This window comes from Pleuronectes platessa, chromosome 20 (assembly GCF_947347685.1).
Source record: "Pleuronectes platessa chromosome 20, fPlePla1.1, whole genome shotgun sequence".
NCBI lineage: Eukaryota > Metazoa > Chordata > Actinopteri > Pleuronectiformes > Pleuronectidae > Pleuronectes > Pleuronectes platessa.
The window spans coordinates 9,570,138-9,591,928 of record NC_070645.1 but is presented as its reverse complement, the minus strand read 5'-3'; the positions used below and the strand labels follow the sequence as shown (position 1 = coordinate 9,591,928).

Sequence of the window (21,791 nt, the reverse complement as noted above, 5' to 3'; positions counted from 1 at the left end):
TGTACCCAGTGTGACAGGGACCGCACGTGCAAGTGGGATTAAAGCGAGCACGTAACAGACAGATATAAAAGCGGGCGAGGAGATGGAGAGAAAGCAAAAGGAGAGGAAAAAATATTTTAAAAGGGCACGAAAGAGAGAAAATTGAAGAACAGCAAAGAGGAAAGACATTTGACTTAAGAGAAAGCTTCCCTCAATCAATCCGTTCATCATCATCCTCCACAGGGGGCTGAAGCTAATCCCAGCTGTCATTGGGCGAGAGGTGGGGTACGCCCTGGACAGGTCACCAGTGTATCACAGGGTCAACACATAAACAAACAACCGTTTTCACTCAAATTCACACCTACAGTCCAATTTACCTAAGCCCAGTCTGCATGTCTTTGTACCCGGGAGAACATGCAAATGACACAGAAAGACTGAACTGGCATCGGAACCAGTAATTTTCTTGCTGTTAAGCGACAATGGGACCCACTGAACCACCGTGCCGCCAAGAGAAAAATGATTAGGAGGTGGTGAGAGCAACTGTTGAAAAAGTAGTTTCTGAAGAGACCAGAACCACGACCGGCTGCAGGCCTCCATTAGGATTCATGATGAATTACACTTTTAAATAAGACTCTGTGAGAGCACTGGGGAAAGCTCTTGATGACAGTGATTGCTGTATATTTAACAGAAATCCCTCTTCTTCTCACCCCATATTTCAGTCGTAACATCAAGTGAACCACAAGCTGAGATTTTCTGAGGCAACCTCACAAAAAAATCCTTTCAATTCTCATGCAAATTATCAGCAAGCGCAGGGAAAGTATTTCTACAGTTGTTACCGTGAGGGAGACAAGGGAGGTGTGTGACCCACGCTGGGCAGCGCAGCCTTGAGCAGGAAAACATTAGTTAAAATGTCGCACACTGTGCGGATCCAGGCATCTCAGTTTCTGTAGCAGAGCATTTTTTTATGCGCAGCACAAAAATAGCATTCCAAATTTTTCTGAGGGAGATGTAGGTCAATATGGAAGTTTCTCTCTCAGGTGCAAGGGAGTAAAGGGAGGTAGTGGAGGGAGGGTTTATGGGGTAAACAGTGTGGCACATTGCCCGTCTCTTCTCGGACACATGCACCCTTCCAGAGTGTGGGGCAAGAACAGAATGGAGCTGACAAGGACACAGAGAGGAACTGCTTTTTTTTTACAGGAAAAGAGAGGACAAAGGATTACACTGCAATCATAATCCCATAATCTACCAACACCGTTTTAGAATGTCGCTTAGTCCACTGTGGTGAAGTTATTCCATTGTATATTTCAGCCACTATTGATTCAAGTGACACTGAGGTTGGCAGGCACTATTTGCTACAGTATATGAGGCTGTGCTCGGACCGAATGCATTAGTGAAGCATTTTCACGGTGGGACAATTTTGCTTTAAGTCATCATTATGACAATTGCCTGCTCTTTAAACCATCCCTCATCCAAACCTCTTTATGCATTACAGCTTTAGTCAGCAATCCTCTGCACACACACACACACACATCCACACACGTAGAGCAATTTCCATTTAATCCATGTACAAGGCTGGAGCGTTCACAGACAATAACGTGCAGACAAAGAAGGATTTGACTATGGCAGAATACCCTCGCCGACGAGAACACCACAGACGGGGAGCAGCCATACAGAGCTGTGTTTTCTTCATAAGTTTGGAATGAGTTGTCCACCAGTGTGTACCCTCTAGTCAGGCTGAATGTTAAACTGTGCTAAATCCATAAATGAGGGAGAATACGGTCTGCATGAACAAAGCCTCATCTGGGTCTGGCTATAAATAAAGGCTAAGCTTGTATTTCTTCACGTTAGTATGTTGGTTCTCCTGTCGTGCGAGAAATTAGCATCTAGGCCAACAGGTGAGGGGCTTCTACATGGAAAACCAAATACAGAGATTCAGGACCTGCGTGGGAGGTGAATTTAGAGTGAGAGGATGAAAAGAGCTCTTGCCCACGGCCATGACGTAATGCTACCAACTGTCTAGCTTGATTACCATTAGCTGACCACTTGATTATCATATCAATAAAGACCGGGAAATCAAATAGAGCTAAGAAAAATGTGAGGTGCACACATTTAGCAGAATGTTACGAAACACCGAATGTTTTCCAGGACACTTTGCGAGCGTTTGTTATTCGAATTTCTTCAGAAGCCCTAAAAGCAGTAATCCTCATGCATTGGTGCAGTGTCTCCCCCCCCCCCTCCCTCCCTCCCCGGAGGATTAATTCTAAAGAGGTACTCGCTCACTGATGTTCGGGCTGCTTCTGTGATACAGTTAGCTGGGAAAGCAGCAGGCTCTGTGTCTGCAACAGCTAGTCCCTCACAACCAGAGAGCCGAGAGATTTGTGCTCGCCGGAACTAACTTGACTCAGCTACATTTGGTCCGCGAATCAAAAGAGGACACCGAGGGAGCGAGCACGCAATGTGTGCAAGGGAGGGAAATGTGGAAGTGCATTTTTATGTCAGAGAAGAGGGTCCGATGGAGTTTGTCATATTGTTTTTGTCTCATTTCCCTCCAAAGAACACACTCCCTCGGATTAAGTGGGCTGTGATTCAGTGTCACTCTGTGTCTCAGCATGAAATCATTGAGGAATGCAATTATCACTTCGTCCAACAGACGTTTCTCTGAAATTAGAGCGAACAACTGAGAGCATAAGAGGGGGTGAGAGGGAGGGAGGGAGGGAGGTGTGTGCGTGGATGGGAGGGACTGGGGTAACACCATGCTGACCCCAATGTCTGCTCTCACTTCAAACTTCCTTTTTCAAGTTAAATCTTTATCTACTGGTATATTATACCCAATTACAACTCATGATGGGTCAAGTTTGCCTTATTAACTCCATTTTCTTATATCTCCAAAACTTTATCCAGTAACCTTATGTTTTCAATTGTTTTACGGCTGTAAAGGGCCATTACTTTCCCCATTATGACCTTTAAACGATCCGCTCAAAGTGCCACTGCCAAGGCTGCCGTATTGTGTGCTCCATTTCCCTTGGCGGTCCTTATCCCAAAGATTCATTCCCCGAACAATAATTGTTGAGGAAATATTAAAAAGCTGTTTAATAGCAAGGGGATCAGATGGCCTTGGCCTGCACTCAAGGTCAACTCGGCTCATCACAATGGGAGCACAAATCCAAGAAAGCCGGCGCTGTTGCATGCAGCGTACAGAGTGAGTCAGCTGGAGCGGTTTAATGCTGCACTGGGCAGGTACCAAACTGTCACCCCGGTGCTCGGCAAGAAGCAAACTGTCACCTCCTTACTATTAAAATAACTCCCCTGAGAAGGAATAGAGAGAGAGAAGGAGAGTGGAGTACAAACTCAACTCCGAGCAAAACCGAAACAAACAACGCTCCTACACTGGTTGACATGCACACACTTTATTTTCTCTGCTCACACAAGACTGTAAAGGTCAGGATTTTTTTTAACATCACGTTAATGATACAGCACTTCACAATTAGTGACACATGAAAAACGTGTTGTTTACTCAACAGCCTGGGAAGATTAAACAAGCCTTTATTTGCTTGTATTTTCAAGCAGATCAGGTGTATTATTTTAATTATTTCTCCTCCAGCAAGACAGTAATAATGTTTACATATGCACGGCACTGGGTAAATTAAGAACACAGGCACGAAGACAAGCTCTTAACACACAGACACACAGCTGAGGCTATCTTTGGCTTTGCACTGTACTGAAAACGCTTGGCAAGCAGGCCGATTAAAGGTAACAGCAGGAGAAGAACTCATTATAGATCCTGATTCAGTTTTAAACAAAGGTAGCTGGAACTTTTTTGTTCTGAGAATAACTTCATCTGGTCCACTTTTGAAACGCCCGAACACAACTGTCAGCTTTGACAGCTCATCCCAGAAAACCCGATGTGATACAATACTATCAGATCACATATAGACTAAATTGACTTCAGAGGCAGTTTGAGGGGGATGACTGACACAACAACAACATCATCTGAGGAAATCTAATGGATCTTTCTCAGGATTTTAATTCAATATTTAATAGCAAGGACTCAAAGGTAAAGAAAATCCTTCTGGAAACTGAACATCGTCACAAAATTGCACACACACACACAGATACATGGAAGTTTACATGTACACATATGCAAATACACATAAACACAGTGTCCACATACTATATGCACACACATAAGCACTCGAACTGAAAGTGAGATTATAGCTGCAGAAGAGAGCCCGAGGGCTGGTCTGCTGATTAATGAGGGGAGGAAGGCAAGGAGAGGAGGATGAAGCAGAAGTGTTAATGGAGCTATGATAGATTCCTCTAGGCCTGGTGTTTTATAGGTGGGTCTCCAGTGTATCTGCACAGTGTAGCAACACACTACCTCAGAGACCTGTGAAGCCCGAGCACTGAGTGGGCGATGTACTATGTGGATCAGATAGACCTGAGTATGAAGCCAAGATACATTCACCTTTTTAAAATCATGCAGATAACATCATTAAGGGAATTTATATCACCGTGACTGGACATTAATGTATATAAAGAATATAACAATATAAATTATTCAGTAACTTTATTGAAACTAGAAAAAAGAACAAAAGATATTCCGGTAAAATGCGGCTAATTGATAATTCCTTGGTGAGACAACTTTCTGACACAGGGACGGCCTTGTGATTTATCAGGATCAGCCAATGACTGTTGGCACATTGCTGAAATCTAACTTCTCTATTGGCTATTTAACTGCTTCAGCTAACAAAAACAGTTTTGAATTTCCAGTGGTATAACACAACTTGGGTTAATTAATACAATCAAGGGCTTTGATTCCATTTACTCTCAGATTAATTATAGAGATATTATGTCAAGAGACTATTATTCAAACTAGCATCTCTGTAAGGCTGTGCCAACACCTTGGGCGCAGCAGTGCTCTGAGCTAAATGCGAACAGCAGCATGGTATCATGTTCATATTGTGCTCACACGGCATGACAACTTATGCTAATGTTTAGCAGGTACAATGTTTACCATGGTCCGACATGTAAAATTACCATTCACAATTTATACTGAGGCAGAAATGAATGTCTAACAAATTAAATTCCCAACCCATCCAATAACTGAGACGTTCACTAAAAATGACAAAACATTATGGTGGCAAATCAGAGGATAATCAGCCTGCAGGTGTCCATCAGAATTTTAGGACTATCCATCAAGGAGTTGCTCATCATAATCCAACCGTGACCAAAGTTGTGGACTGACAAACAAAAGACTGACTTTAACATCCATCACTGATAAGATGGCAAAACAATTATCTGACTGTCAAAAACTAAAATGGAAGAAAAATCTAGTTATCTCCTCCGATGGTATTAGAGAACTTTGCACTTTGGAATGCAGCTCATCAGAAAACATTGGGAACACAAAGCTGATATGGACAATGCCGGCGTGTTTGTGAATAGATTTCAAAGCGGGGGGGGGGGGACCGGGGGACAGAAAGCAACTCTGAGACCAGAACAAGAGAAAAGGTTGTAGGGGCGGAAATTTAAGTTCTGTTTGGTATTTAAAAGCCTGACTTTGAGTGAGGACAAGAAAGAGAGTGTTGATACACTTGTCTCTTTATGGTGCATTACTTAATCAATTGGGGTTTAGACATTTTTAACTAATAACATTTGGCCCTGTTCAAGACAAAAAAAAAGCTTTCTTGATAATTAGAGACAACGGGAATCAATGTTGTGAAATGTTAAAGTGAGGTCAGAGATTTATTTATGAATGAGACTCTATAATAGAGGCCCATTTTTCAAATTGAATAACGAGCGTTGGGCTGTTGTTCCCATATCTTGCGAGAGATGCAATTCATCAGGGCCAATAAAATTTGTCTTCAAGTCGTTGTCTGATGGAGGAAGCTGATGGAAACCAGAGGAAATGACCACGCAGTGTATAGCCCTGCATATCTGTGAATTAATGCATCCATTCCAAACACATCTATCACAAGAGGGAGACCATAAGAAAGTGGCTTACATTCCCCCCCACAAGACACAAATAAAATCAGAAGCAAAGCAAGGCCCATTAAAAATCCTCTCTCTGCTACAGTTTCTGTTCGTGTTTGGCAAAGCAGAGAACAAAGCTAGATGTGGCCTCCGAAATTTAAGAAATCTAATGATCCTCTTATCTGCTGATTATTTTTCCCTGAGTCACATCTATCCATGTCTAACACAGCTGACTATGTTTTTGTCTACGCTCCACTGACAAGTACAGTTCCCGGGGTGAAGAAATTCTCCCAACATTCACCATTCTAGACGGCCTGTCATTGTTAATACCGAGTGCATGAAAGTGGCAAGATCCTATCTTAAATGGCTGTGCCATCTAGGACAATAGACACATTGTTCTCCCCTCCTTTTGCCTCAGCCCTGGTTGGTGCTTGTGCGCCAACAAGGGGGAACATACCCACACACCAACACAATGCACACTGTCTACATAAAGGCTGCTTGTTGCGGGATAGAAATACCCACTTGTAAGTCAAAAAGAGCTGAGGGAGACAAAAGAGAAATAATTGATAATGCAGTGAGTTATTGTATACAGAGATGAGAGGAAAGCACCAGTGGGTAGAGGAAAGTATGTTAAGAGTAATAACTGTTGATTTTGTTCTCATATCTAACAACCATATTGACAAAAAGTGCTTTGTGTGCACTGTTAATGTCTCTGTCAGTGTTCACTGTGATACATCTCTCTCTACAGGCTTAACAGCGGATCCTAACAGTCTCCAAAACCCAATATTAAAAAGCTTGTTTTTCCTTTTCAGTTAGATGTTTGATGCAGGATATAAGAGACCTTCTTCCTTGTTGTCACTTAATGGCAGCAATCGTATAACTGATGAATGGGCAGTACCTGTTAAATTTAGGTGCAAATCCAGTCAGATGGACAGATCCAGGAATTTATTATCACTTTGATTAAATTCTCAGGAAATAGTGAATGACCCTTAATGTAATAAGACGTATTTATTAGGGGTTTAACAATTTACTCCGAATCCAATATTTAGTGAATACCTCAGGGTTTTTTTTTTTGGTCTTGTGGTTGTTGCAGCGGAACCTAAATGTTATAAGCCTGGAGGGTTGGATCTCTCAGGGTGATTATTGATTGTGCTCTAATTAAACCAGCCTAATTTTTACTGCTACTCTGATCGATTAATCCTGATTTGACCAAAATAATGCTGAGATCAATGAGTTTTTACTATTTGGCATAAATTATCAGACAGCTTTCTTTTTCCTTCTGTTTTTCTATTGCGAGATCAAGACAGATAGACTCAGGGTTGTTTGCCCTTGGATTGAGAGCAGTTCTAGTTTTTGAATGATTTAAACTCAATATCTTTCATCCCAAAGTGGATTGTTTTTCGACTGTAGCATTGACAAACTCTAATCCTTCAGTGCAAAGATGGGTAGACACATGGATGTTACATTCATCTCATCAGTAAAGATTAATAATCAGTTTCTAACCCTGAATGAGTACAGCTAGTAGGAGTATAATTCATGTTATTTGATGCATTTAAACAGTCACAACAAATTGCAATTATTTCGTCCTGTCAATTTCCATAGTATGGAGACACATTAAACCTTCTGTCACACATTAAACTTCCCTGAAACCTTCCAACACGACCAAAGGTGGAAAGAATCGAATAATACCCGGCAGCAGTTGTTGTCACACACAGTCCTTAAATTACACACATTAATTTCCGTAAAAACAAACTGTGCGAATGCCCAAGATCGGAGAATGGTTTACTCATAAAAAAGTAATTTTAAGGCCCCAAATCCCTTCAATAAATCGATAAGCAGGACTTTAAACCCTGTTTTTGCAAATGATATCCGTGTGTTAGGATGATGAATAACCTAAACTCTCAGTCTGCATTATTTGTTTACATCCACACTTTTGGCTGATTGTATTTTCACTCCTCCTCATTCTGGGCCAGACATAATGCATTTTTAATGTATTTTCTGCTTTGACATTTCATGTTGTTGTTTGACCAAAGCACCCACATTACTGCACTTAGACAGCAGCACAGAACAACTTTGTGCCTTTCTACTTTATTCCTGCTATTACAGTTTACATTAAAAGTGTTTTATAAGAGGTATGCATGTACATTTTTAAGATATTTGTTGAGATTTATGGTTTTAATTTTGTTTGGGTTGGAATGTAAAGGAGGTCAGACAACTCTGCAGTCCAAAACACACCACACGTCATTTGAATGTAAAATGATGCACATTTGGCTGTATATAAGAATATGTATACATCAGTGTATATATGTATGTATACATATATATCATTAATAAAGGTAATTGAGTCCATTCCCATCTTGCACGATACTAAAAAATCACAGTTAGAAAAAAACATACAAACATTCACGGCCAATTACGCACCATGTCACGTCATAACATTGTGTTGGAAAAGAAGCTGCGTCAGCGGCTTGGCTGCAAAAATAGAGGAGATAAATTATTGCGTTCACCTGAAGTATCATGTTTCCATCACTGTCAATCGGAGCCGGAGCCAATGAAAACCTCTGTTTAGCTTCATTTGACCGGAGCGTTAATGTCAATGGCTGATAAGAGCCAGATGTTAGAGGGTGAACGTGGGTTTTTTGAACAGTGGAAAAGGGGCTAAAGATACAATCTCAGATTTTTTAGATGCCCAATGGCCCCTTAGAATCTCACTGTTCCTGCTTTTAAAAATCAACACAGTTCACAGGTCAGGTTTCTAAATAACTGTTATTAGGTGATGTTACGGCCGGTTAATAAATAAACGCAACATCCTATATATAATGTGCCTTCATTGGGTCCATGTACAAATATCAGTTTTTTAGTTGTCAAAATCTGACAATCTCCTTGTTGTGCTGCACATTTAGTTTTATTTATAAAAAGTCAGTGTTGAGTTTGTTGTGTTGACTGGTGAAAATACTGTGGTGTGAAATAACATTTCAACAGGAACCTATCTGTGTGATGTCTGCGTGCACATGAAGTGCTCTGTGTTCTCTTAAAAATATGACATATGTGCCCCTGAGCCAGTATCGGATTTACAGCCGCTTTGAAGTGTCAAAACATGTTTGTGAATGGAGAGAGTGAATGGCAGACAGACTCCCCTGCGGCAAACTTGAAATGACCATCTTTTGTTAGGGTTCCAAGAAAAGTTGGGACGGAATTATTAATCAGCTGACCTTTTCAATTTACCACCGTGATCCAAAACCTGGGGAAACATGTACCTGGGCTGCGACCGGCACACAAATTACTCAAAGGTCATGTAATTCAGCTTTTCAAGAGAAGTCCACCACACTGATAGCATCAGCCTCTTTTCACCGAGAGGGATAAAAAGAGAGAACCAAAACGTGTGAAGGCAATATCACTACTGCTGCTTCCCAGACTCTGCCAGATTTGATGTTTTCCTCTTTGTGGAGACACTTCACTTGTATTTGGTTCCTGTGAGCATTTGGGTTTGTCTTCATGTAGTATAAAAAAAAATACTGTACCGCACAAAGCCACATGATTAAAATTAATTGAGAATCCACACACTGTTCTCTGGCAGCAGATTGTTTACTTGTTTGTCGAGTGCATGTGTGTGCCAATTCTTCATTGCCGAACCAAGCCAATTTGTGTGTGTGTGTGTGTGTGTGTGTGTGTGTGTGTGTGTGTGTGTGTGTGTGTGTGGGGGTGGGTGTTTGTGTCTGTGTGTATGTGTATAGGCCTTTGCACAGTGTCAGGGGGAATGGCCTTATGGGGTTATGGAGGGTGCAGTGTCGGGTGATGAATGGGCTGCTTTTGTGCTCAGTCTTTCAACTGTCTGCAAACCGATGAAGGAGAGAAAGGTGAGAGAGAAAAGGGGGGACGAGGTGAGGGGAGATCGCCGGATAAAGCCGGGGGAAGAAAAGACGAGGGGAGATAAAGTAGGGGAGAGGAGGATGAGCGAGACACTGTGAAGTGTGGGGAGTACAGGTGAGACGCTGGGGGACGAGAGGTGAGAGAATGGGTGGTAAGGTGAGGAAGTGAAGAAAAGAAACGAGAGACAGACTACTTGTGCATTCAAGAACCCGGCATCGTTGTCTCCTCTGACAACAAAGAGACAAAGAAGTTGACTAATGTCGGAAATCATTGCTGTTCATGTCAGTGAGAAAAAAGAAAACAACTGTCCCAGGAGGAAGAGAGAGAGAAAGTGAAAGCGATGTAAAAAAGAGGGAGAGAAGGGAGAGAAAGTGGTTGGTAATTTTGATCACTCTGCAGAACGAAGGCCTGACCTCGTGGCCTCAACCTTCACACATGACGAGGTTTGGAAATGAGCCAATCACATTGACGGATGCTGATGAATTCCGCCAAAGCTGCCGGTGTTGGTGTGGCCACTTTAGTTCATATCTCATAAAGGGAACCATTCAGCTGTACCACTTTCCAATAAAAAAATACTGTATAATACATTTGAACTGACACAGCATTAGAGTAAAGAGCCAGGTGGGAGAGCTAGAAGGTCAAATGTGATGCCAAGTCTTGATGTTCGATATTTGAGAGACCTTTAAACACTTAAAAATAAAGTATTTAATAAGCATCAAATGAAGAGGAAAACACCTCCCTGACCTAAAACTCCATCTGAGAAGATATCTGCATATAAAAGATTGATAAATATACGAACAAGAAATGTGTCTGTAGCACTGATCATCCAAAACTAACAACAACTGAGAGCTGGCATCTAGAGATGAAACAATTAATCAATTATTCAAAGACTTTAACACGTCTACTTTACTAATGCATTAATCTTTTTATGATTCCAGCCTTGAGAATTTGTCCGTCAGATAAAGGCACAACGCCTAAAATATATTTTTGCTGCAGAACTTGCTGCTTTTCATTATCTCACGTTATGGTGAACGGAACATTTCTGGAGAGTTTGGGACCATTTATTGGGAAAAAAACTAACAAACTGAAGACTCTCCTCGGGCTATGACAAATTCCAAAGGGAGATTTAATTTAATTAACCAACCGTAAATCCATTTACAGAGAATAATTGGCAGATCAATCCACAATACAAAACAACATTTAGTTCTGACCCTATTTGCACTATTATGTAAAATCAAAAATTGAATTTGTATAAAAAAACACTGTCTGCCTGAAAGAATCAGAGATTGGTGTAAGTATTGAAATATGTGAAACTAGAAGGCCACTAGCAGAGGGATGCCTCTGCCAAGGCCCAATAGTCTCCTTCAATCAAGCTGCACAGAATTGTACACACTCCTGAGCCTCGTAATTATTGCCAGATTGTTGTCATCCAGAATCATGAATTATTCGTAGGAAATCAGGAGAAAATATAACAAAAATGCCCTGTTTTTATAATTCCTATATCTGCGCCCTGATCTGGACCTGCACCAAAGTTGAAAGTGTTCTTCCCTGACCCGTAACACATCCTTCTACCAAGTTTCATTGTAATCTGTCCAGTAGCTTTTGCGTGATCTGGCTTAAAAAAACAAACAAAAAAACAGGAGAGAAAACATGACCTCCTTGGCGGAGGTAAAGCCGCCCAGTCGTAATGACAGACTGACCACTGGAGGATAGATGGTTGTATTTGGATGAAGAAACGAAGAGGGCAGTGCCTCTTCTTTCCTCTGTATCCCTCTGCTAAGACGCTTAACAGCCAGTCAGAACAATGATGCCTAAAACCACAAACACCATTGAGCTGTTAATAATAGCAAAAATAAAATACACCAAATATTTTGTTTGGGCACACGTGTTCCACATAACAACAATTTTCTCCAACTCTGGATATAATTCTCTTCGACCCAGATGTTTATCTTTCCAGTCAGCCTACGCACGTGTGAGTCAGTCACACATTAGGATTTTCATCTCTCTCAAAACACAACACAAAACCAACACTTGAAAATAAAAAATATGCCATTTAGCACCAACAAGCTATTTCCAAACAGGGGAAATAATCACAGGGATGTATCAGTGCCTGTTGATTGAGGTATCCAGATCCCTATCCCTTCTCCTTTTTGTTATTCTATTCTATCTGATTCAGAATGAGAATAACTAACCCTAGCGTGGACGTTTAATTCTTTTCATTCTGTCAGCCACCAGCGGGGTCCTCGGAGGCCGTCGCAGCATGGCGTTTCTCTGATGAAACAGCAGCAAGCGGGCAGTGGGCTGAGGGAGTGGGCGACCAGGACACAAACACTTTTTTCTCCGCAAACAGCAGGATGAGATGTGGACCTGGGAGAGATACAGCATCCATACCTCCAAGCACAGCAGACACAGCATGCGTTCTCATCGGCTTCACAAAGTCATAGGCTCTTTCCCGCATTGCCTATTTTCCATAAATGCACGCCGCTAATAGCCTCAGCAAGATGTCAACAAATGGGGTCGGGCTGTAGCTGTAAAGGAGATAATTTGCCTGCAAACAAAATGTGTCGTGCTTGCATTGTGTCGGGATTAGATTGTGCGAGTCTTTTAGGGGCAGCAAAGATCGGTCTTGCTCGACAGTGATCGCTCTCAAAGAGTCGTCAGAGGAAAAGCAGCAAACAATGGAGAAATGTTGTTGATGAAGCCAGGTGAGGATGTGAGGAGGCAGACATCATTAGCCATCATCATCACACTTCATCAGAGGGAGAAGGAGTGTGCCTGTTCTGTGAGCGTAATGAGCTGGAAGTACGAACAAAAAGCAGATGGCTTTATGAGTCAGACAATCAGCCACTCATAATTGAATATACATATCATTCATTTCAATATAAGCAGTTAAGCCATTCCCCACCCCCACCCCCGCTGTATCTCAATGGAAATCCATTATCGTGACACTGAGGAGCCGCAATCACTCAGAATCAGCCGGAGTTCAATGAGACTTTTCATTACTGGGAATAATTCGCTGGGGCAGAAGGAGAATTAAAAGTACAGCAAGAATTGTGCTGATGGATAACAGCGGCGTGATGAACGATGTTCCCCAGTATTATGTTGTCCATCTTGGAATTCATATGACAAAGTGTTAATTAGAGCCCGAATGAATAAGCAGTTGGCTAATAACATCAGCCGATATAAGCCTTTCACAGACGTATCGGTGTCAGCGTTTGCCGAAAGGAAACTTTGTAGTGATTTGTTTACATTTCAGTTAAAATTTGTGTTATTACCTGGGACAGGGAGGTTATGTGTCAGTGCTGTCATTTTGTTTGTAAGCAAGATTGTGCAAAAGCATCAGGACTGATTACTGTGAAACTGGGTGGAAGGATGCAGCATGGGTGAAAGAAAAACTCGTAAAATGTTCTCGCGGATCTGGATAAGATGGCGGTGCATGTAACACTTATTTAACACTGCGAGAAAGAATAATCCATGGATGTATGGATGCTGATGAAAAATATCAGGCACATTAAGGGAACTGATATCTACGAGCATGTGAAACGTGGTACAGACCCAAATCCAAATCCAAATCCAGATCTAGTGAGAGATTTAATGTGGTTTCATAAGGGGACTGCTAGGCCTTGGCGGAGGTATACGCGTTCATGTTCTATACATTTGCTTGCATTTGTGTTTTCTTTGTATTGATAGGCAATTAACGGTTCAACACATATCAAGCCATGTTTACATTTCTTTGTCGACATCTTAAGTGTCAATGCCATTATAGTATGGTATAAAGTATATACAGTATATTATCTCTGAAAATCATGAAATTAATAATAGTAATTTCCTAATGACAAGATTATAAAGGGATGTATTTAAAATGACTGTTACAATTGCATGATGTGGCTGCTGTCTATCATAATCCTTTCGAAGATTTAAGATTATTATCCTTTTGTTTTATACAGCATTTTATCTCTGTGTGTTTAGTTTGCTATTATAAAAGGGGTTGAGAAAGTGAGTTTCTGCAGCCCAACACAATCTGATCACCGGTCAGGCTCGATCCAAACTTTCCTCGAAAAGAAATAAAAGTGAGAAAGCAGGATTTGCAGCCACCTGCACCTGACACTGAGCCGTCAAGTGTTTCGGCTCCGAGAGAAACTGCTCTAATCTGTTTCTACTCTGCCTGCGGTGCAATTGAAGCCTCTGTCTTAATCCCTGACGCTTTCTTCATCCTCCAAAAAACCTCCTCTTCCTCCTCCTCCTCCTCGAGGCAGCAAGTGTAACAGTACTCACCCCCAGCTTCTTACTCCGTATCCGCACGTATCCCTGTTTCACTATGTCGTTGAAGTTGGAAGCCATGGTGAGGAGGGGACAGGGGACGGGGAAGGGGGGGAGACGCTTCCTCCCCGGAGCCGGAAAAAACAAATTCAATATAAAGTAGACGCCTCTATTTTAAACCTGGCGGAAGGTTTTGTTCGCTGCGACATCCAGCCGGTGGCGGAGGAGGCAGAGCGAGCCGGTGAGCAACCTGCCCCTGCGTCCGCGCTCAGGCTCAGGCGTCCCGGTCTCAGCGGCGCGATCCACCCGGGAGAGCAGGGAGGAGGAGGAGGAGGCGGAGGAGGAGGAGGAGGAGGGAGATACCATTCTGCAGCTGATTCACTTCGGCAGGAGGAGAGAGGAGAGGAGAGAGGCGCGCTTGCTGGACCACACCATCCCTGAGACAGTGAGGGGGGGTCCGGGGGGGGTTGATGTCTGGCAAGGGTAGGTGGTGTTTAAAGGTCCAGTGTGTGAGATTCAGCTGAAAGGGAAACTGAATGGGAAATAATCCCAGTGATGTTTTTACACATTTGTGATCATCTAAATTGTTTTCCTTACCATAGAATAAACCATTTATATTTAAATACTTTATATTTACATCAGGAGCGGGTCCTTTCTATGGAGGCTGCCATGGTCTCTTTACAGTAGCCCAGACTGGAAAAACTAAAAACCTTTTGAGTTTTTATGACAACTGGAGGCTTCCAAAGGTTCTCTCTCATGTTAGGAAGAGTGAGGGGTATTCAGCTGCAATGTTAAACTTCACCACTAGATGTCACTGATTCTTACACACTGAACCTTTCAGCTGAAAGGGATTGACTGGCAGAAATTAAATGTGAAATAATCCTAGCTATGATTGCACTTGAGTGTCATCATCCAGATAGTTTTATTTAGCCTAGACTGAACCCCCTTTCTATTTGAATATTTTATATTTACATCTGCTCCTCTCTGTGGAGGCCGCCATGTTTTATTATGAAAACTGAAGGCTACCACAGGTTCCCTCTCATGTTTGGAAGGGTGGGTCACATGATGGGTATTCAGCTGCTACATGCAAATGCTTATTCTTCTTTGTCTGGTTTATTGGCGGTTGACAACCACTGTCAAGGTGCATTAACGCAACTTCACCACTAGACATCACCAAATTCTAAACACTGACACTTTAAATCAAAGGAGGTGGCAACCTCTCTAGATGTCCTTACCTTCTATAAGTTATTGTTCTTAAGGGCTACTGCAGGACTTGTGTAACGGTCAATGAGTCATTTCTCCGGAGGCTCAATTGAAAATTAATTAATCAGTGGTGCCTTGTGGCATAGTTGAGTGATGTTTGTCCTTGGTCAGTCATTTCTGTGAAAAATGGGCTCAGTCATAATATTACGCTCACATCTCTGGAATGAAATAATAGCCTATTAAAATGTGCCTTGATCATTAAAGTGACACTTTGTAACCTTTGAATGGAAAAACAGCACTTTCTGCCTCTCGCAAATTGAAAGTTAATTTCCCAAGCGGAGGAAGTCTAACTCATGTTCATTTAAACCTCGGAGCTCGGAATTTCCGAACCGAGAGTCAGAAGTTGCAACTGGAACGCCCCCGAATTTTGAGTTGGAAAGTCGGAGGAACCTCACCAACCCCCACTTTTCGAAATCCAAGATTGCCCCTCTGTGTATCAACTGTCGTGAAAGCTGTAGTTTTTATATTCATATATATTCATTAATTCATTAAATGTGTATGTATAAAGTAAACTTTTTACTACAACGTTAGTATGCGTGAAATGCAGAGTACTGCATTATTATGATCTGTTTTAGCTAACAATGACTAGCTGGCTAACATAAATATTGTTCCTCTGCAGCTGGAACAGTCTTATATCCGGTAGAATAATGTTACTCAATACAACACAAGAAATATACTATACTGGTTTGGGTTTCATACATACTTGATCAGTGAAATCATGTATAAGCAAGTGCTCAAGATCGAGGTCCTCACTTTAACACTCATCATGTTCCAGTTAGATAATGTAATGATAATGAATTTTGATGTAAAGAAATAAGGAGATATTGCAAAATACGACAGAGACGGATTATAATAAGGATATACAACTGGAGATTGCCAGTGTGTGAGAGACGTGTTTTCTCATTATTAGGGGGCCTTAAATTTATGTTATTTGATTTGCGGAATAATATAACCAGACACCCCAGTGCCCCATCAAAGGATCAAATTAATTCGAAGTGAACCCGACTGTACAAAGCTCGCAACCACTGCCTGCAGCTTGTGTATCATAAATACAATGATGCCAGATTGGCAGTCAAAAAGCTTTGGAGACCAAAGAACAAAAACAAATTTTGTGCTGTGCCAAAGCCATAATCCTGATCGGGATGTAGTGAGAGGCGTAGCTCAGGTTGTGCAATCGTACTGAGTGAAATCCTTGGTATTAGACAGCAGATGGCTCAGGTATATTGAGCTGAGGGGCTGCCATTACTTATGTTGATTAAAATGTGGAGAAGAGAGATGGCTTATCTAACGGTGTTACATAAACAACTTTGTGATTAAGTAGCTATCAGTCTTTTTACTTCCAGAATACGGCTTCACAGATTCCATTATTTTACACTTTTCCATGTTATAATGAGAAGTAACCACAGAATTAGAAAAGCAGCTTTCTTTTTATAAATGAGGACGTGCATGTTCCTGCGCAGCCTGTCTTTTGTAACTCTGCACAATCCTCCCTCGCTCACACTAATTTATTTATTTGTTGTGTTTCACTGAAAGAAAATATCCTCCACTGAGAAGGAGGTAGGTCTTTTGTTCGGTGCGGCATTGATGGCTGCCACTTTGAGAGGAGCTTTTCAGTCAAGTGTCAGTCTTGAGTCCAGAGGTAGAAACTCAATGTCTGTATTTTCATCGCATTCACCGGGGCGCACAAAAACAGCGAGCTGCCATCCCTCCGACACACAGCTTGACATTTATAGTTCTCATATCTCCCTGGAAGTGTCCTCAAATTTCAGACTTGTCAAAATTGTTTTGTCTTCGTAATCCTCTTTGTACAACATGGCCCCGATCCATTCCCACTGCCTTGTCATCCTGTCGCTAAACACTGTTGACAGCCACAATGTCTTTTCATTGCACTAAATATTGCGCTCTGGTGACTGTCATCACCAAGAACTGTCCTAGTTTTGGGGGGAGGTAATTGCCTGCTGCGACTGGCGGCCAACAACCAGTCTGGCCGTGGTTGGTCTCAGGTAGCGAGGCTGCACGGGCAGCATGGGGGATGCTACACAACACGACATATGGCCCTGACATACATGAACGGCTGCCAGCAGGGTCAGATGTGGTGAGAGCCGCTCAAGAGCAGAGAGACCTTCACCAAGGTCACGAGCGGAGCGGGCTATATCTGCTGAGCTGTAGAAAACAGCTCTTGTCCAATAAAGCAGTTTATCAGCTATTGACCCTCATAATCATTACCATTTTTCATTGTCGTTTCCTCACTTCATATCCAAGTCCCTTCATGATGATTAATATTGGGAAGACTTAACTGCGCAGGGAGAAACCGTGTCGTCCATTAGAGCACTAAGCATCCCTAAAAACCACGCTAAAAGCCAAGGCGAAAGCGAACTTTAAATCCTTTTGATGGTCTTGTGAAGAATTAAAATTGCCTTTGCATTGGGTGCGTAGCTTGTCTTAGTGCTATTTGGCACGCATTCACAAGCACCAACAGCTGAATAATTAACACGTTCTAAAAAAGATAAGCGGAGGGAGCAGGGGGGGAAGAGGGAGAGGAAATGTCGCTCCATGCTGAGCTGTTTGCCAGGTAAGCATTTTCGCACGTGGGCGGAGAAGAGAAAATAGGCAGGAGTTATGGTAATGTTCTGCTCCGGGTTCCTGTACTCTACTGCTTTTTACAGCAACGCGTTTCAGCCTGATATGTTAATAGGGACAATGGGATTTGGGTTTGATTAAATGTCAATGCCTGGAGGAGAGAAGTGAGTGTGGACAGATAAAAAAGGCCCATTTCTCAGTGAAAGAGATGTGGGCTGATTTTGGCTCAGTGGGTCCTTGGCCATGCAACGGAGGACGTTAGTTAGTCACATGGTGCAGGACAGCTAAGGTTGTATGTAGTCCCAGAGGATGGGGCCATGACATGTTTGTGATATACTCCATAATAGTTAGAAGTGGAAGTGGTTAGAGGGTCTCTCTGTCCTTCTGTGGAAGGTGAGTCGTGAGAGCAGGCGATTTCGAGAGGGTCCTTTACCTCAAATCGCAGATGAGTTTAGGAGGAGCTCGTCTGTGCCGAGTACAAGGGTTCCTCAGATCACCAAATTAACCAAAAAGAGATTTATAAGCAGAGCTGAGGATAAGTCATTTAATTTTCACCGTAGCGTGTCTGCGCCTGCAAACTGCAAAGGTAATACAGCACATACACCTCTCTATGATTTGTCCGTTTTAAATTCTCCCCGTCAAAAGTGAGGCGACGCGTACATTTGCATTCGGAGGAGATTTATAATTGTTAATGAGCACATGAGTCTGGAAATGAACATTAGAGGTAAACTATATCAGAGAGAGATCATTATACAAACAGAGGAGGATGAAAGGAAAGAGAGTGAGGGGGGGTGGTAGATGGGAGGAAAACAGGAGAGCGATGGGAGGGTGATGAGGCTGACGCAGAGGGAAAAAATAAAAGAGCGTGGACACACTGAAGAAGAAAAGCAAAGGAAAGCTCTCAGGGAAAGGCTACACCTCCGGCTGTTTTGACCCAGTCTTTGTGTTCTAAATTGGGGTCCATCTTGTGTCACGGGCAGGAAGAACCCTCGGCCGGATCTCGGGAGACTTCGCTGTTCTGCTGCCGCGGCATTTCTCATTGAGAGACGACCACAGTTCACCACATTCTGTAGAAAATAGAGGAGCCTCACTCCCACAAGAGTGATGAGAGGCCTGTTTTGTCTTCTTTTCTCGTTTTCATTTGATGCAGCCAATTTGGAAACTAGACACTGACTTCATCGACTTTCGAAGCGAAGCGATGTCTGGTCCTGGATCATTGACCAGGTCCTTCATGCGACCATCTCATTCACTTTAATTGTCTTTCATATGCAGAGATAATTGATAGATTAGTGCCCCTGCCCTAGGAGTTATTATTCTGATAAGTCCTTTCAATAATTTTTCAAATTCAATTTTCACATTATTGAAGAAACATTATTATTATTGTAGCCACGTCAACGACAAATCGTTTGTAGAGGTCCTTTTAAATAAAACTATTTCAGATTTGTTATTTCCTCTCAAAATTGTTATCTCTCATTGTCTTGCCACCTCCAGGTCATCTGCAAAGCACTGCATGTTAAACTAAGGGGGGATAGAAACCGAAGGACAACCCAGCACAGCAGATTCTGGATCCTGATCCTTCATCCCTCTCTTATACATTCATCAACTCATGTGCTGCTGTTTCTCTTTCACTCATCACTGCCTCGGCTCCTCCTTCTCCTCCTTCTCCTCATCCTGCTCCCAAAAAAAAGAGTTGCGACAGACAAGCGTGACTAATATGTCCGCCCTGTAGAGGGCAATATTGTCTGCAGCGTCAGGAGGAGTATTTGGAAAGGGGGGTGTTTAAATGTCTTAATGCTGCTACTGTATGATAATGAGATACTTGTTTGAATATATCATGAAGTGAAGGACGAGGAGCATATAGGCTGTGTATCAGAAGGTTTATGTTGCTGCATAAAAACATAAATTTGTCACAGAACAAGTGATTTGTCATATTAATGTTAAATCTATGCACAAAAGAGGAAAAGTGGTAAAAAGAAAACAAGATTCCTTGTAGTTTTTCTAGGTCCTGACATACTGAGTGAGGGCACTTTATCATTGTAGGTGTAATTGGACATGACAATGCATCAAATGGTCAGGGGCAGATTCATGACATTAACTGCAAAGCGTGTCTGTCCTCACTCGGTTTGAAAACAGTTTAACAAGGATGATCAGAGCAGCCGAGGGTCAGATTTGGCTAAAAATGCACCTTGTGAGCTGCAGGTTATTGGCTTCCTTATTTAATCTGACTGATTTAATATAAAACAGGTGATGCCTGTGCTTTCCTCAATGGTCACGGCTTGTGGGCCCTTCGTCGGGGATTGGCAGAGGCACATGACTCCGGCGCGCACCGTCCAGGTCAGGACAAAGCTACTCTTTTACCTCCCGAGCCGTCTTCACAACGACTCGTGTGTGAGCATGGAAAAAGAGTGGAAATCAAACCTCCTCTGTAAACACACGAAAGGTCAGCGGTGACGTCAGAGTGCAGAGACAGCCTCCCCCATGATTGCGCGGCCCATCGTCAGCGCCTGGTTTGTTGTACCTCTTTGTGTAATGCACCCTGTGCCCCCTGAGCATGATCCCAAACACAAACACGGTACTACACTTCTGTCGTGGACTTGTGTTTTGGTTCATCACCCGCTGCTCATGAGTGTGCCTACTGTACCATGCGCTGCAGGCAGCTACCAGAGGAGTCATTTCTGCTGACTTGCACAAAGAGACATGAAAACAAACACGTTTTTGGATTCCATTTGAGGTTGTGTACTATGAGCTGTAGTTTTTTATGACTTTTTTCATTTTTCATATCCCATGCTGTGCTCTTCCACTCCCCTTGAGCCCTCCAGGCCTCGGCACGAATCTCTCCCACTTTCTCTGTCTTGTATTATGACCGATTGCAAAGAAGTGTGTGTGTGTGTGTCTGTCTGCCAGTCACGGCCTGATTGTTTTGTTCATGACCCTCATCTGTACTGTGTGTGTAGCTCTTTCAGACAGTTTATTGTTGTCTTGCCAGGCACCTTGTACTCTGTTCCAGCTCTGCCTCAGCGTTTATGTTCCTTTCCTTTGAAAACAAGTGTTTGTTTTACACGCTGGTTGGCCGATTGTGCCTCGGATAGGCGAGCGGAGTCTACTTCCTCTATTATGGATGGTTTCTTGTGTGAAGACTGATGCCACATTCCGGAGCTACAATTTAGTTATTACTGTTATCATGAATGTAATCTAAGCTGACCCACATCAGGAGGATAAACAGGAAACCTTTGTTCCGTTAGTAAAAATTTCCATCTGTAAAAGTGAGTCTGCTGTGAAACATTGATCCTCTGAATATCTGGGTACAACTGGAGGCTTAAAAATTTGGCCTTAAACTCGTCCTGAGGAAAAGATCTGAATTTGTATCTTTACTTTTTTCATTCTGAGGAGCAGATCTAAGAGCAAAGCAGTCTGGGAGGCAGCCAGTCCCTCCTGGAGAGGTACAGCATAAGCACAGATTTAGCTATTCCCCAGTGCTTGTTTTAGGAAAGGCTTTTACATGTGGCCCACATCTGCATCCAGAACTGCTTCACTGACACCTATTTACACGGGAACAAATGTCAGAGGCAATGTGCTAATTGTTGATTATAAATTGTGTGCTCGTGGTAATAAAGCATTTAAAATCCCGACAATAGAAGCTCAACACTGCGCGCACAAAGACGCAGCAAAATATGTCGAAACACAATGCTGTGTTTAGCATAATATGTCAGGAGAGCCTTTGCCAGATGTTCTTAATTGGGTTTTCTCACCTGAGTATACGTGTTGCAGCAGAAAAAGCTCACGTGTCTTACTTTTCCTGTCAAACAAAGGGACCTTTTCTCTTGGAAAGCCTCATGTATTTGTGTTGGGAGTGCAGAACAGAGGGACTG

The 21,791-nt window shown here is 42.5% G+C and overlaps 1 protein-coding gene across 2 annotated transcripts in view; it reads right to left on the bottom strand.

Moving 5' to 3' along the window:
- Positions 1 to 14,344, bottom strand: part of dok6 (docking protein 6) — a 43,644-nt gene extending 29,300 nt beyond the window's left edge. For both annotated transcript variants that reach the window (XM_053412865.1, XM_053412866.1), the window contains exon 1: positions 14,095 to 14,344. In XM_053412865.1, the coding sequence (XP_053268840.1) occupies positions 14,095 to 14,160 (66 nt within the window). In that variant the 5' untranslated portion in view covers positions 14,161 to 14,344. The remainder of the gene's footprint in view (positions 1 to 14,094) is intronic.
- Between the last annotated feature and the right edge of the window lie 7,447 nt (positions 14,345 to 21,791).